Source organism: Saccopteryx bilineata, chromosome 1 (assembly GCF_036850765.1).
Source record: "Saccopteryx bilineata isolate mSacBil1 chromosome 1, mSacBil1_pri_phased_curated, whole genome shotgun sequence".
NCBI lineage: Eukaryota > Metazoa > Chordata > Mammalia > Chiroptera > Emballonuridae > Saccopteryx > Saccopteryx bilineata.
In genome coordinates, this window is record NC_089490.1 from 392288713 (window position 1) to 392305332 (window position 16620).

The 16620-nt window shown below is 58.3% G+C and overlaps 1 protein-coding gene and 1 long non-coding RNA gene across 2 annotated transcripts; one reads left to right on the forward strand and one right to left on the reverse strand.

The window, feature by feature from the left end:
- The first annotated feature begins 1782 nt into the window (after positions 1 to 1782).
- RTN4RL2 (reticulon 4 receptor like 2) lies at positions 1783 to 16596 on the forward strand. The gene is made up of 3 exons (XM_066253973.1): positions 1783 to 2041; positions 7641 to 8122; positions 15282 to 16596. The coding sequence occupies exons 1-3, from the start codon at positions 2011 to 2013 to the stop codon at positions 16029 to 16031; spliced, it is 1263 nt and encodes a 420-aa protein (XP_066110070.1). The 5' UTR covers positions 1783 to 2010; the 3' UTR covers positions 16032 to 16596.
- On the reverse strand, positions 14776 to 15432 carry LOC136320828 (uncharacterized). Its single transcript, XR_010728377.1, has 2 exons — positions 15300 to 15432; positions 14776 to 15074 (listed from the first exon to the last, which is right to left on the reverse strand). It is a non-coding gene; the product is annotated as an uncharacterized lncRNA (long non-coding RNA).
- Positions 16597 to 16620: the final 24 nt, after the last annotated feature.

Sequence of the window (16620 nt, forward strand, 5' to 3'; positions counted from 1 at the left end):
TAAGGTGCAAGTGGACCAGGCCTGCTAATGAACTGGGGTGGAAAGGGAGATAGAGGCCGAGAAAGACACACCAGAGACACAGAGGGGCAGGGAGCCACAAGGACGCGAGGGAAGAGACAGAGACAGTTATAAACAATGAGAGAGACAGAAAGAGACAGATGCATAAAGGGAAGAAATGACAGAGAAGGAGACAAGGAGGGAACAGAGAGCCAGAGATCATAAAATATGAATAAGAGTGGGGGGGGGGAGAAAATGAGAAAAATCGAATGAGAACGAGGGAAGAATGAGACTGTGGATGGAACACAGAATGAATGGGAAAATGAGACCAGCATTTATACAGCGCCGATTGTATGCTGGGCGCTGCGTGGGACTTGGGCACAGACTGGAAAGGAGGAGCCAGAGCGAGGTGGAGGGGTTAGGGGTTCCTTTTCTTTGAGCGGGGAAGGACCGCCAGGTTTCCGCGCTTCCGCGGACCCGGCCGGGCTGGGCTGCGCGCAGATGGCTCTGGAACCTGCCGTGCGCGCCGCTCCGGCAGCCCCAGCCCGGCCCGCGCCGCTTGGCCATGTTCTTCGAAGCGACTACCCCAAGGTCTCCGCGCCTATCCCGCACCCGGATGGTCCTCCGAGCGCAGGATGCCAGGCCCGCTGGGCCGGGTCAAGGTCAAGATGAGCCGCATCGCCACCTTTGTTAGGAAACTGTTAGGTGACCGGCCGGCTGGTATCTCCCGGAACGCAGCCACGAAGGGCGCCAGGGGCCCCATGAGATCAGAACGCACCTCTCTAAGGAAGTAGAGCAGTTTGCGTGCAGCCAACGTTCTCCTCCCCACCCTGAGCCCTCTTCTGTACCCCGGCGAGAGATGAGATATCCCCTTCAGGACACATAACACACACACATAAAAATGCACACACTCACACGCGCATCCAAACTCGGACCCGCTAGCAAATGCATCAAGAGGCACACACCCGGACAGGTGTACCCTAGCCACCCATCCAAGTCCTGGCCGCCGAACTCGCGCACAGCCTTACATTTCCCACCAGCGCAGCCACGCACGCGGGCAGGCACTCAGCAGCTCACCCGTTGGCACACTCACGTGCTCCCCGCTTCCCTGGGCCCATATAAAAGGCAGTGTGCAAGCATTCAGAGTCACACCTGCACAATCGTCCTTAAGCGTGCGCGCACGCTCCCGTGCACTCGATCTTGCATACACGAACTTTTGACGGCACTGTTCTCCTATAGTCGCACTCTCTCGGGGATTGGGGTCCAGGAAAGGAGGGAAAGTGGAGCCTTGGAGCGCTCCCCAGGGAGAGACGTGTTAGCGGTCTGGACCTTGGCACTAGGGACGCCGCAAGAAGACGGAGGTGACCCGTGAACGCATCTTCGCGGGGAAAATTGGGAGGGGAAACTGGACAGGTCCCGGGGTTCCCATTCACCACTGCACCCCCTCTGTAAGGGATTTCCCTAGAAGCGTGGCGCCGCCAAGGCGATCGAACACCGTCCTCTGAGTTCACCAAGGAGGGGAGGGGTCCGGGATGGAGGGGGCTGGAGAGCCGCTCCCGCCTCCTAGTGGCCAGGAAAGGGTTAAGTCGGCAAGCTAGGGATCGAGGGAGGAGCCAGCGAGTGCGGGAAGGAGTGGGGGTGGTTGGGAAGAGCATCCTCGCTGTCCCCACTCTCCCTCGGCTCGGCTCGCAGCCGGGGCGCACGGACTCCCAGACTGACGGGCTCGCGCGCCGCCTGCGCTGCTGGGGGGCGCCGGCACCCGGCGTCGACCGCCGGCTCCAGCCCTCCCCGCCCCGTCGCGCCCCGCCCCGTCCCGTCGGGGCCGATGGCTCCTCCCGAGGCCCGCAGCCCGGGGGGCGCAGGGTAGAGCGCCTCGGCCGGCCTCGCCGCCCGGGGACTCCCGGGCCCTGCAGGAGCCCCGCGGAGTCCCCGCCGTCCGTCTGGCGGGCTCGGGGAGCGAGTGGGAGCGCCCCCCCGCCGCGCGCCGCCCCCTCCCCCGAGCGTGAAGACAAGATGCTGCCCGGGCTCCGGCGTTTGCTGCAAGGTAGGAACCCCAGGCGGGCGGAGGGCGGAGGGCACGCCGAGGAGGGGCGCCGGGCGCCCCCGCCCCCGGGTCCGAGGGTGGGGCAGCTGCCGGAGGTGGGGGCGGCCGGCGAGGGGACGGGCTCGGCCCGGGGTCCCGCCCCGCCCCCAGGGCCGCCGGGCCGGGCGGAGGAGCGCACCGACTCGGAGCCTGCGGGGACGTGTGGGGAGCTCGTGACCGTGAGGGGACGCAGGGGCCAGGCGGACCGGGCCCGGAGGGGGCAGGGAGGCTCAGGTTCCGCTGTCCCGGCTCCACCTGCTCCTGGGGACGCGGAGGACTCGGGCCGGCTGGAGAAGCGCCGACTCAGCAACTCCTCGTGCCCGGTGCCTCAGCACTTTCCAGTCACCTGAGAGGGCGAGGGCTGTGGGCAGGGGGCTGTCTGAGAGGGGAGGGGCAGAGAGAAATCCAAATGCCGCCCCCCCCCCCAGGAACAGATGGAGGGCGCCGGGAAGGGGAGACTTGCACGGATTGAGTGACAGCCGAGGGTGTGAGCCAGGGGCTGGGGGCGGGGCGGGGCAGGGGTAGGAGGGAGGAGGGCGGGAGGGGGCAGTCCGCAGAGGGAGCAAGTGGCGAGGGGAGGAGTGAGTTCGGGGGCAGGAAGAAGAGGAGGAAGAATGAAGGTTAGACGGGAAGAGCGTGCCGGGAAGTGGGACCCGGGTGAGGGCCGAGGAAGAGGGAAGGAGCAGGGAGACCCGATTAGGGGAACGGTGAGGACAAGCCTGAGAATCGGCGGGTGGGGGTCGTGGGAAAGACCCTGGGACCCTCGGCACCTAGAAGGAAAGGGGAACGGGAAGATCAGAAACCAAAGGACGGGGGCGGTGGGTAGAGAGGGAGCCTCAGGAACGGGGAAGACGGTCAGGGTGAGCATTAGCGTTGGGGATAGGAACCTTGGGTCGGAGAGGGGCTGGCAGTTGGTGCCAGGGTGGGACGAGGGCTGGAAAGGAAGGCAGGGAGGAGGAAAGGAAAGGGATGGAGGAGAGGGATGGGGTGGGGGTGGAGGGGTGTTGCCAGGGATGAGACAAAGAGGCTTCTGGTAACCACTTCCACGTGGGAAGCCCTCCGTTCCCAAAGCGCCTGCCTGCCATATCCCTTCTCTCAGGGAGTGGTTGGTGGGCCAGACCCGGGGCTCAGAGCTCAGGACTTTGCAGGGATGGCTGTGAGGGAGAGAGGGGAGGACATTCAAGTGGACCGGCAGCCTCGGAGGGTGGGCACCCTGGCTGGCTCCTTGCTGCCATATATATCTGGGGGCCTCACGTCGGATCCTGTCACTGCCGCTGCCACCACCACGGCGACTGCTTATTTTGGGATGTTACATTCTGGCAGAGTGAGAAGCTGCTTGCAGCAGTCCAAACCACCAGCACCAGCACCGGCACCGTGCTGCCTCCCCAGCCCCTTGTGTCTTGCCTCCTGGCTCCCACCTCTCAGCCCCTGCCCCCTCAGCATCTGCCCGCAGGCCCTCGGCCCTCCCCAGCCTTTTGGGTGTAGAGCTGTTGCTTCTTATCTGGGACCCTCCTTCAGAGTCAGAGGCCTGGGCCCTCTCTCCAGGGAACACCTCTCCTGGGGCCTCCTGCCCTGTGGGTTGGCACCCTGGCTCCTGCCCTCTGCTCTGGGTCCATCCACCTCCTCTTCAATGGGGTCCTTTCACTGGAGCCTCTGAACCCAAGTGTGGCTGGGGGGGGGGTTGTTTCTGAGCCTTGGTAGTCCAGGGTGATAGCTCAGAGTCCTTGACAGTTGTCCCTCAATGAATGGATTCTTTTTGGCTCTGAGCACCTCAGCCTTCCGGGATCAATACCATGTTCTAGCCTGTCTCTGTCCCTCCCCTGGTCAGTTCTGGCCGTATCTTCTGGACACTGGTCATCTCTGCTTGACTCCCAATAGCCTCCCCTGTAAAGTAGCCCCAATCTGGAGCCCAGGAGAGGAAAGTTGCAGAGAGAGCCTTGATTCCTTCTTTGCCTTGACCCTGAACAGCCGAACAGACCCAGTGTCATGGCTGGCCCAGCCCTGTGCACTTGAGTGCAACTTCTGTCTTCCCTTCACCTCGAGGACAGCGTCTCGCACTCTGGGGCAGTTTCCTTGGGGTGATGTGAGGTCTCCCAAAGAAAAACCAGAAGTCCCTTTGGACATGCACTTGTCCATTCTGGGTCCCACCTGTCCTAACTGTATGGCCTGAGGCAACTCTTTTCCTGTCTCCCACCTCTCCTCTGCAAGCTGGGGCCATAATATTGATCTCACGGGGGTTAGGTTGTATTCTATGTCTATAAAGACATGTACAAACACAGTACCTGGCACACATAGGTGCTTAATAACAGATGGTTTCTGCCCCATCCCTACTCTCCACTCCCTTGCAACTCCAGCCATTACCTGCTGACCTGAGGAAAGAGGATAGAGTTAGCGGAGAGGGTGGGGACTCTGTTAGAAAGGGCTTTCCTGGGAGATGACATGAAGCTTCGAGAAAGGCACTGAAGACAGACTGTCAGAGACTCGGGTCAGCAGACCAGGGCTGCTCACTCAGAAACTGAGCCTTCAGTGGTGTTTCCCGGGCAGTGAGGGGCTTGCTCGGAGGGCCACTGAGGTGCCCCCTCCAGCTCTGACACCCTGCACGTCTCGCCCCAGTCTTTGCCAGGGATTCACAAAACGAGGGCTGGGAGTGGGTCTGTGGTCCTGGACAGAGAGGAGGCCTGGAGGGAGGCAGCGATGTGAAGAGCCATCCAGGAGAAGCAGGGGCGGAGGCGGGGCCGTGGTGAGAAGGAGAAGGGCACACTCTGGGCAGGGACAGGAGGGGGGAGGGACAGAAAGGCACAGCTGGGGGGGGCACTGCCTCAGCCCAGGAGCACTCCAGCCAGGCCTGGGGGAAGAGAGACCCAGTGCCCCTACCTTCCCCTCCTCCTCGCCTCCAGTGAGAGCTGCAGCCTGAATTATGGATGAGGCTCCTTGGGTTACAGCTGCTTTGCATGGCGGCGAGGGCCAGAAATGGCAACAGAGTCACTGTTACGCAGCAGCTGTCATGGAGGGGCCCCGCTCAATGCCCCTCCTTGAAGAGCCTGCCAGGACCACGCCTCAGGCTTGGGGAGATGGGCCATGATGGGGGATATATGAGAACAAGAAGGAGGGGTGTGGAGCAAGAATGAGGAGCCCCTTCTGTGGGGAAGTAGGAGCCAGAGAGTGGTGGGTAGAGGGATGCTGGCTCCCGCAGGGCTGCGGAGCTCAGCCTCCAGGCCCGAAGAGACCCTGCTCCCTGGCGCAAGAGCGCCCCCAACTCCGGAGTGCCCTGGGATGGCAACCTTCCCTCTGTCTCTCCTGGGGTGCCAGGCAGCCCTAGGGCCTGGGGGAAGAGCGCTGGGCCTCCCTAGGGCCGGTGGCTTGTGGATAAGAGGTGGGATTAAGGGATCAGAGAAGGATTTGGCTTTCTCTGGTGTCAAGTCCTTGGGGAAGCGAGCTCAGAGGGTGACTCTGCCAGGAAGGGAAGTGCCCTGGCCAGGCATCAAGAGATTCCTTTCTGGTCCTTTCCCTGCCAACTACTCTGCTGTGTGACCTTGGACAAGTCACTTGCCTTCTCTGAACCCCAGTGATGACCTCCATAGAATAAGAGCTTGGATCAGAGGAACCTGGAGAGCCTTTCCAGTTCTGAAATCTCCTGCTCTCAGCCTCAGACCTCAGCCCTGCTGAAAGCCACCCAAGGTGGTTCCCTACCTGCTCCCCCCCTACCCCTGCCAGGTTCGGATGAGGGCTGAGAGACATGCTCCTCCACCCCACGTGGCTCTGAGAAACTCGGGAGAAAGTGATCGTGAAACGCCACACGGGGGAGGGGTGAGAAGGGCCGAGAAGCGCGGAGGTGGTGTGAACGAATGGCACAGCAGCGCTGTGTCACTGCGTATTACATCACACCAGCCCACACACGCACGGGGCGGCATTCACACACACGCTGGGCCAGCCAGCACACACTCTCACACGCTCACCCTGCATGGTGGCCACGGGGCGGGAGGGGCTGCTCGTGCTGGGGGCTCAAGAACCCAAACTGAGGAGCAGGAGCACCACACACATCGGGCCTGGGGTCCCCCACCCTCGCCTGTGTGTTCCCCCATGGGAGGAGCACAGAGCACCCACAGCGTCCACACCGTATTGGGGTCCATGGGTGTCACGCGAACACCAGGGCTCAGCAGCAATTCTTGTGGTGTGCATTCAGCTCAGACATAGGCAACACACACGGCACTCACGGGGTGCCACGCATCACATCACAAACATTCACGGACCCCTCAATTTCTCCTGGGTCCCTGAACCCCAGGGAGTCCTGGAGATGGTCCTTGGGCCTGAGGTTCGGTCTTCCTCCCCTCAGCCTCTGTCGGCCTAGCGCACTGCTTGGGAAGAAGGTGCTCTGTGGATGTGTGCCCAGGGAATGGTTGCCTGGCTCTTGGGGTGCAACTCCCCTCCTCCCCAGGCAAACCTGCCAGCAGAAAATCCCAGGAGTCATATGGAAGTCGTGATAGAGAGTAGAGGTCAAGTTAGTTCTGACCCGACCTTTCCCAGCTACACTGAGGGCCAGAAAGCCAGGGCACAGGGATGGATGACCTCCCCTCCCCAGTGCAGAAATACAGGGGCTTAGGCACTGGCCCCCTGGCCCTTGAGTCTCCCTAGAACTGCTTATCCATCTGCATTGTAAGAAGCATGAACCTTCAAAAGCTACTTTGAAAACAAAAATTTTTAAGTGACTTTAAAAGAAAAGAGCCCAGGGTATGAAATGCAGATTCCCTGGCTCTCGCCCAGGAATTCTGGTCCTGCACCGGCAAGGCCTAGGAAGCTGCATTCTTTCCCAACCTCCGGCTGATGCTGTTCCAGGGGCTGGTGGCCCCAGTTAGAGACCCATTGCCCCCTGGGCCGTAAGGCCTTTCCTAGTGGAGAGACTCGTTCTTCCAAGGTGAAAGCCACAAGAAGGTGGGGGCTGTCTCCACCACGGGGCTCAGCGAGGCTGGGCCCCCAGGGCAGCCAGAGGGCCATTTTGCACTGACCTTAAATTCACAAAAGATCTCAATTTAGTCTCAGCCAGTCTCAGATGGGGGCGATTTTGCTCTCCAGAGGACATTTGGTAATGTCTGGAGACATTTTGGTTGTCATGATCAGGGGGAAGGTGTTACTGGCATCTAGTGGGTAGAGGACAAGGATGCTGCTAAACACCCTAAATAGGACATCATAGAGGGCTGTCCCCCCCCAACAAAGAGCAGTCACTGGACTCTCAAAACCCCGAGTCTCGATGCCAAGGTAGAGAAGCCTGGCAGTTAACATAGTCAAACCGCTGCAGTGGAAACGAATGAAAAGGATGACCACTCATGAAACAACTTCCAACACAGCACAGTGCTTTCCACAGTGTCCTCTGGTCATTTCTTTATCATTTTTTCAATATACCAGAGGTCTCAAAGAGTAGAAGCGGCCAGGGCTGCTTGCGCTCGGAACCCTCGCACCCACCAGCGTCAGGCTCCTCCTGGCCCTTAGGGGTGGGCAGGCAGGCCCCTGGCGGCAGTCCTGCCCTGGCAGCCGTCCCAGAAGGCCTGTCCCACTCTCCCCGCAGGTCCCGCCTCCGCCTGCCTCCTGCTGCTGCTCCTGGCCCTCCCCCCAGCGGCCCCCAGCTGCCCTATGCTCTGTACCTGCTACTCGTCCCCGCCCACCGTGAGCTGCCAGGCCAACAACTTCTCCTCGGTGCCGCTGTCCTTGCCGCCCAGCACCCAGCGACTCTTCCTCCAGAACAACCTCATCCGCACGCTGCGGCCCGGCACCTTCGGGCCCAACCTGCTCACTCTGTGGCTCTTCTCCAACAACCTCTCCACCATCTACCCGGGCACCTTCCGCCACCTGCAGGCCCTGGAGGAGCTGGACCTCGGCGACAACCGGCACCTGCGCTCTCTGGAGCCCGACACCTTCCAGGGCCTGGAGCGGCTGCAGTCGCTGCACCTGTACCGCTGCCAGCTCAGCAGCCTGCCCGGCAACATCTTCCGCGGCCTGGTCAGCCTGCAGTACCTCTACCTCCAGGAGAACAGCCTGCTCCACCTCCAGGTGAGCCGCCCCGCCCCCCAGCGTGCGCTCGCCCCCGCCGCCCCCGCGCCTCTGTCCCTGTGTGTGTCCTTCCTCTCTCCCCAGGACACCCTTCTTGCCTCAGCTTCTCAGCACCTCTGTGCGTGTCGGACCCTTTTCCAAGTGTGCCACTCTCACTTTGCCCAGGGCCTTTCTCCATTTGGTCTCCTCAGTGATCCTCAGGTGGTCTGTCTGTGCACGGCTATTTGGTTCCCATGCTGTCTCTCTCTCTCTCTCTCTCTCTCTCCCTCTCCCTTTCTCCCCCTCTCCCCCCTAACCCCTTCCTGGATGCCCCTCTCTGCTCTCTCACTAGCCTTCCTCCCCCGTCTGTCTGAGTCTTCTGACTATCTCCCTTCACACGCCCACTGCACACGCACCCCCATGTCTGTCTAGGTGATGTCTATTTCCGTGCTCTCTCCGTGCCCCCTTGTTTGCCCGCTGGGGGGACGGGGGCCCTGCCTTTGCCCAGGCAGCCAGGCCCGAAGGCCTGCATGGCTGCTTTCTCTCCAGCCCCCGCCCCCTCCCACAGCCTCGTGTCCCGCAGAAGGTTCCACCTCCCTCCAACCCACTGGGTCGTGGGACAAGGGGAAACCCTACCCTTTCCGATTCCCATCCCCAAACCTGTTGTCTCACTGAAAGGGAAGAAGGAGAAGAAAAAGGGTAAAGGGCTGTTCAGTGGGTGGAAGATAGATGCTCTGGACACGGGAGGAATAACAGTAATTGCTATTTATTGTTATTGTTATTGATCTAAGTAGTGTTTATTGTTGTTGTGAAGCTGACTGTTTGACAGTCAAAGCCTCCCGGTCTATTTCCCCAGGAAGCAATAACACACCGTCCAAACCACTCCGGGAGAAAGCCCTCCCTGGGCTCCACAGCCCTTGGCTGGACGGGCGAGAATATCCAAATTCTCCCTTCTCCCCACGCAGATCCTCATCCCAGCCGGGTTGGAGCCTGACTGGCCACCAGTGTCCTGATCTGAACATCAGGTCAGGGCCGATGCTGATAAAGATAATAACAATGGCAAGAATCGTTTAACAGACGTGTATTGTGCACCCACTATGTGCAAGGCGCTGTGAATACAGCAGTTAACACAACCCCCGTCTTCGCAGAGGTAGCATTCTAGGTGCAGGAGAGAGACAGAGGTAGAAATGTGGTAGCCCCCTCTCTTGTCTGCGGGAGAGACGGTCACAGAACCCCAGTGGATCCTGGAACTGCCAACAGGACCGAACTTTATATGTACTTTTTGCCTAAGGTTAATTTTTAAAGTAGGCACAAGAAGAGATTAACAATAACTAATAATAAAGTAGAACAATGATAACAATCTACTATAATAGAAGTCACATAAATGGCTTTGGGGCCATCATTAAGTAAAATAAGGATGACCTGAACACAAGCACTGTGGTACCACAACCCTTGTGCTGATAAGCGAGGCGGCGACTAGGTGACTAACAGGCAGGAAGCGTGTGCAGCATGGAGACGTGGACCAAAGGATGACTCACAGCTGGGTGGGATGGCTTGAGATTTGACCACGCTAATTAGAACAGCATGCAATCTAAAACGTATGAATTGTTTATTTCTGAAATTTTCTATTTAATATTTTGGGGCCATGGTTGACCATGGGTAACTGAAGTCATGAAAAGCAAAACCGTGATTCAGGGGCTCAGGGGAACTGCTATCCATGGTATTTTGGAAAAATATGCTGTGGCTATTATGACTGCATCCATAATGATAATAACACCCACTACCACTTACAAGATGTGCTATGTATTGGGTGCTGGGCTAAGGATTTTATGGGTGTCAACTCTGGCATTTACAAGTGTGTGACATTTTTTTAATCCCCCCAAGCCTCAGTTTTTCTATCTGTAAAATGGGCATAGCACCAGCACCCATCTCCTAGGGATTTCATAAATTTAAGTGCATGAATAATTTGTAGAGCACTTAGAATAGTGTTTGGCATACGATAAGCTTTAGATAAATGCTTGTTAAAATACTATTTAAAAAGAGAGACAAGCCTCACTTAACATTGATCTCAGTGAAATGGCCCATCTTGGACCTCATTCATCCTGGAGATTTGGGTCAACTTCAAGGATGATACAGGGGCCACAGGTGGGTCCCAGGACACTCCCTCCCTTGTGCTCAGCCATCTCGCCTCATTTTTACAGCCTTGTCAGGAGAGGCCTGCACCTCCTCACAGATGAGTCAACTGAGGCCGAGGGTCCCATGGCTTTGTAGATGGGGGTCTCCACACAGGAAGTCTCTCGAACCGTTGCCCTCATGGGGGTTCATGCATTCTCACCAGCACGTTTAACCTCACAACTGTCTGGCGGTAGGAACAGGTAGGGGCAGTCAGGACATGGAATGAAGTTCCTGAGGCGACCCAACCAGGCAGAGCTGGTGGTACATGAGCCTGCGTGGGCTGATGACATTTCAGGCATTTCCATCACTCGGAACTCTCCGCTCGGGCCTGTCTGGGCAGAGGGCGGTGGTTCCCTACAGCGCAGCCGCGCAGCGTGGGCTTGATTTTGAAGGCACTCACTTTGGAGTCTACCAGACCTAGGTTCAAATCCTGGCTCCTATAGGACTTTAGATAAATGACTAAACCTCTTTCAATCCCCACTTCCTCGTCTATAAAATGGCAATCATAATAGATTCATTCAGCACAGGGCCACATTCAGGGACCACCCCTGAAACCCTGACCTCCTTCTCAATAGTTACTTGTGGTTCACAGTGAGAAATCTGGGGTCAGAGTGTAAGTCCCTGCTCCCCTATTTTCTGACTTATTTAGCTGTAGGCCTGATGCCTCTCCTCTCTGAACCTCTGTCTCTTCATCGTTAATGAGGAAATAATAAAAATAATACCTTCCACAAAGAATGGCTACAAAGAGTAAACTGGCTTGTGTATACACAGGGTGAGGCAAAAGCCGGTTTACAGTGGGGCGTACATGAAACAGAGTTGTTCTTGTATTATTATTTATTAATGACTGCATTATTTTCCACGTGAACAACTGTAGACCTACCTTGCCCGACCCTGTACAGCACATGGTTCAGTGCAGATTCATCACGTCATTAGAACCGGATCCTACAGTGACTCCCAGGCCAGGACCTGGAGACAGGAAAGGCCTGTGCAAAGGGGATCTTGAGTGGTTTTAGGGATCTCCTGAAGTGGGAAGTGTGTGTTCTGCACGCCCCCGACCCCTGGCCTGAATGTCACCGGCAGCGGCAGCGAGCGTGGGAAGGAGGCATCTTCACACCTGGTCCTTTAGAGAGGAGGAAGGCTGTGAGCTGCCTGAAGGAACTAGGCGGGGAGATGCCACAGGCAGGGGAGGAAACGCGCTGGGGTGACATCTAGGAAGTGCAGGTGTGACCCAGGCTAGGGCTGGGCCTGCCTGGAGCAGAGCGCTGGAGGAGGCAAGAGGCCCACAGCGTTTAAGAATAAAGGAGGTGGAAACGGCAATGGAGTGGACTAGAAGTAACAGACTGTCTTCTGTATGCCAGGCACTGTGCCAGGTGGTTCACTGATCAGCGGACATGTATTGAGCACCTACTACATGTCAGGCAGTGTTCTGGGTGCCAGAGACCCGGGAGTGAACAAGACAGTGTCTCTGCTCTCCTGGAGTGTACCTCCTACTTGAATGGAACCAGGTGACAAGGACACCATTCTCTTTTCATCGTTACGGCAGCCTGCATGGCGTACAAAGAGCAGTCTTGGTAGTCAGGCATATCTGAGTTTGAACGTGGCTTTGGGCAAGTTACTTAACCACTTTAAGCCTGAACGGCCCCATCTGTAACATGGGGGAAATGACCTGTACCTCAGGGGTCCACTGTGAGGATGAAAGGAGATGGCACTTAAAGAGCCATAGCTCAGCACTAGGTCTGGTTCAGAGTAAGCATCATTTCTCCCATTTAACAGCTAAGGACACAGAGGCTGTGGCACGGTCCAGGGTCACCCAACTAGTAAAGGGCACAGCCCAGAACGGGCCCACGTCTGTCTGACTCAGAGCCCTGTCTACTGAGTCCACATCCACATTCTACTACATATTCGCTGTTGAACCCTAGGCAAGTGTCTTGCCTTCCCTGAACCTCCCTTTCCTACTCTCCGAAAGGGGGAATAATGACATTAGCTGCTTCATAGGATCGTGACCATCAGGTTCCTCACATGGGACATGCATAGCACAGAGCGTGGCCCACGGTTTAAAGCTCAGTAAGTCAGCTGCTTGCTCACGCTGACGCAGACCGTGACAATGACACGGGACGTAGATGGGTGAGCACTCTGAGTGGGGGGCCCTGGCACAGCGTGGCCACTCAGTACTCAGTACAGCTTTGCTGAATGAATGAGGTACATTCCAGGGCTCACTCACTCACTCATAAATATCAGATGAGGATGGATCTTAATGATTAACTCTCTCAAATCCCTGTTTCACAGAGAAAAAGCTGAGACTCAGAGAGGTAACTGGAGCTGCCCAAGGTCACACAGCTCAGCCACTGGTGCCAAAGACTGGAGCATGGGAGGTGGGAAGGAGACAAGGTTAAGAACAGGATGCTGTCCGGAGGGGGGGCAGAGGCAGGGATGCTGCGTTGAGATTCCATATGGACGCAGAGAGCTGTGAACTGGCTGGGGGAGGTGAGGGAAATGTGGTTTTGGAAATGGAAGAAGATGACTTTAGCAGAGCTCTCAGCCCAGAGGGAGGGGGTGATAGGGAGGGGGGTGGGGGAGGGCGAGGCTGTGAAAGTCAAGAGCTTATTAATGCACAGAGAATGGTTTTAAACGGTGGAGAGAGGAGGACCGGATTTGAGAGCTGCAGCGGAAGTGGCAGCGGGATTTGGCAACAGCTTGGATGGGGGGAGGGGAAACGGACCCCCCCCCCCCCCAGGCTGAGGCTCAGAGAGGAAAGGGGCAGGACTTTTGCTGAGGGAGAAAAGAAAAGGAGAGGAGGTTGAAATCAAGGAAGTTTGTAGCCCCAAAATACTGGGGCTGTGGGCCAAAAGCACCCGAATTCCCTAAGGGCTCTGAACCGGCGTTCTTCCCCCGCTAACCTCCCCGGGCCTCCAAGCTCCTTCGCCAGTGCCCTCTCTCATACCCTGCCAACGCTGACGGTCTCACCAGATGTCTCTGGTGGGTCCCACTCTTACTGGCACTCCATAAAAAAGAGCAACCCTAACAGGGCGTCTGAGTGGAAGGGACTCAGCCCACTCCTTGGGTGAGCAGGAAAGAGGGAAGGGGTTCCAGGCCGAGCTGGGCCAGCCCAAGGCCACAGCGGCTCAGGGAGCCTGCCGGCTACCTGAGCTGAGAATGGGGAGCGGCAAAGGGGGTGGAGAATCCTGGTGTCAGAGGCAGCTGAGAAGGTTGAGGGGGACGGATCTCAATGTGGCCAAGAGGAGGGTTCTTGGCAGACTCAGTTCCTGTAGCAGAGAGGGCGGAAGCCAGATGGGAGGGGGCGAGAACACGCAGGAGCACAGGAAGGTGGAGGCTGTGGGTGTGGGCTGGGAGTCAGTGCCCTCCCCCAACCTGAGGGCCTTCGACCTACCGGGCTCCTGGGTGGAGTGGGGGATCATCGCCCCAGACAGGGAAGGGTAGATGAGCCACAGCCAGGAAACAGGCCCCCAGGGTGCACTGGCTTGAGCATAGAGGATGCTTGTGTCCCTGAGAATCAGACTTCCTGGGTTTCCTGACCACAGTGATGTCCTGCATCCCCAAGCAAGGACCTCGGTCCTGGTGCTCTGCTCACCTCTCTGGCAAGCCCTCCATCTCTCTGGGTCTCAGTGCTCTTCTCTGTAAAAAGTGGGCTGGACTGGTAAACCCTGGAGCTGATCACCAGTGACACCCTAGTGAGCTGGTTGAAATGCAGAATCCAGCCCCTGCCCCTCCCATCCGTGGAGCTCCCCACCCCCCTACACACCCCCATATATTCTGAACCACAATCCAAGACCCTTCCAACACAAACATGGCCTGATTTGGGCACACACACACCCCCAGCCCCAGACAAGTGGGACTACCCCTCTAAGGGTGGCAGTGGTGCAGGATATCAGGCGACAGCCTTCCTTCCCTCCCCTGCTACCTTTGGATGGGGGAGAGCTGGCACCTGGTCCCCTTGATATCGTAGCCTAGTAGCAGAGCTGTTGGGCCCCAGGGAGTTCCTCTGTTAGAGGCAAAGGGTGTCAGTTATCTAAATGAGCCCCTATGGTCGTAATAGCCATTATTTCTCAGTGGTGGTCTGTATGCCTACTAGGTATTGTACCCTTATATCTAACCTTCCCTGGGCAGGGGCGGGGGTGGGGCAGCCTCCACGTTAAACAGACTGAGGAAACGGAAACGGAGGCTCCAGGAGACTCAATAACTTGCCCCATGTAAGCAGCTGGGAAGAGGGCAAGCAGGATTGGCACCAGGGGCTGTGACTCCTGAGCCTGTGGGCATCATCACTGGGCGGCATACCAGCGTGCCAGGCACTGTGCCCAGCACTTCACCCTTACTCTTTATGTGGATCAGCTTTTTTAATCCTCAGAACAAACCCAGGAGAAGGTACGTTCATCTCCATTTTATAGATGAGGCAACAGGTTTAGAGAGATTACTGGCTCGGCCAAGTTAACAGTAATGGCAAACTCGGACGCCATACGGAAACCTTGTTTTAAGCATCTTAATACATGTTGCTTCATTTAATCTCCAATCTTACAGATGAAGACACTGAGGCATAGAGGTCCTGTGACTTGCTCAAGGTGGCGCAGTCAGTTAATGAGAGAAAAGTGAAGTCAGGCTGTCAGGCTCCTCTGTCTGTATGCTTAGCCAGAGCTTCTCATCCTCCTAGTGTGGTCCTCTGACCAGGAAAGTCACCATCACCACTGGGCAACTTGTGAAGACAGGCAGATTTCTCTGGCCACACCTGCTAAATCACAAACTCTTGAGTGCAGTGCTTCGGGATCCGCAGGGATTCTGATGCACCCTAAAGTTTAAGAAACATTGGCCACAATTAGATCACTTGTTCCACATTAACCCCTAACTAGGTTAGGGGAGGCAGCATTCCAACCCGGGGCTCTGAAGGGAACGGTTCGATTCTTCCCACGCGCTCCCTCCATTCCCCTCCTCCAGGCCCCGCGGGAGACATCCCGACCCGTCTCAGGCCCACTCTCTTCTCCACCCCTACCCCCAGGATGACCTGTTCGCGGACCTGGCCAACTTGAGCCACCTCTTCCTGCACGGGAACCGCCTGCGGCTGCTGACGGAGCACGTCTTCCGCGGCCTGGGCGGCCTGGACCGGCTGCTGCTGCACGGGAACCGGCTGCAGGGCGTGCACCGCGCGGCCTTCCGCGGCCTGAGCCGCCTCACCATCCTCTACCTGTTCAACAACAGCCTGGCCTCGCTGCCCGGCGAGGCGCTGGCCGACCTACCGGCGCTCGAGTTCCTGCGGCTCAACGCCAACCCCTGGGCGTGCGACTGCCGCGCGCGGCCGCTCTGGGCCTGGTTCCAGCGCGCGCGGGTGTCCAGCTCCGACGTGACCTGCGCCACCCCCCCGGAGCGCCAGGGCCGGGACCTGCGCGCGCTGCGCGAGGCCGACTTCCAGGCCTGCCCGCCGGCCGCGCCCACACGGCCCGGCAGCCGCGCCCGCGGCAACAGCTCCTCCAACCACCTGTACGGGGTGGCCGAGGCCGGGGCGCCCCCGGCCGACCCCTCCACCCTCTACCGAGACCTGCCCGCCGAAGACCCGCGGGAGCGCCAGGGCGGGGACGCGCCCACCGAGGACGACTACTGGGGGGGGTACGGGGGCGAGGACCAGAGGGGGGAGCAGACGTGCCCCGGCGCAGCCTGCCAGGCGCCCCCGGACTCCAGCGGCCCCGCGCTCTCGGCCGGGCTCCCCACGCGTCTGCTTTGCCTCCTGCTCCTGGCGCCCCACCTCCTCTGACTGCGGCGCTGAGACTGCAGGGGTGGGGTGGCCCCCGGCCCCCAGCTGCGGCTCTGGCCCAATCCCCGCCCCTGGCCTTGCTGCCTCCCTTTCCACTCCCTGCTCCTCTCTCAGCTGGGACCAGGCCACCTCTCCCTGCCTCCTGGGATGCTGGTTTAAGGCAGCCTCAAGAGGCTGTGTCCGGTGGTTTCGACAGATTATCCCCAACTCTAGCCATTAACTCGTTCCCAGCCCAAGGCTGGGGCGGCGCATCCCAGGTAGGCTCCGACCCCTTCTCCCAGGGCCCACCGTGGACTCAGAGGAGCTTTTGTCTGCAAAGAATCTTCCACCAGCAGAGCCTTCGGAAGGAAGCGCCGGGAAGGGAGCCCAACCCCGAGCCCTGCAGAGGGATGCCTCGGTCAGGCCAGGCTGACCCTGGACCCCTGCTTCTCTTCGCCCCCCTCAGCCTCCTGACCCTGGAGGAATACTTTTCTCCTAAGTCTACCCTGGACACTTTATAGGGGGCCTGGAAAGAACTTTCCTCTCCACAGTGGCCCCTGTGTGGTGAAGATCAACGGAAGTTGTTTGGGAAAAAAAATTTATTAAAAAA

Coding starts and splice junctions, on each gene's coding strand:
- RTN4RL2 (XM_066253973.1), top strand. CDS start 2,011: ATGCTGCCCGGGCTCCGGCGTTTGCTGCAAG. Junction 2,042..7,640: donor GCTCCGGCGTTTGCTGCAAG/GTAGGAACCCCA, acceptor CTCTCCCCGCAG/GTCCCGCCTCCGCCTGCCTC. Junction 8,123..15,281: donor ACAGCCTGCTCCACCTCCAG/GTGAGCCGCCCC, acceptor CCCTACCCCCAG/GATGACCTGTTCGCGGACCT.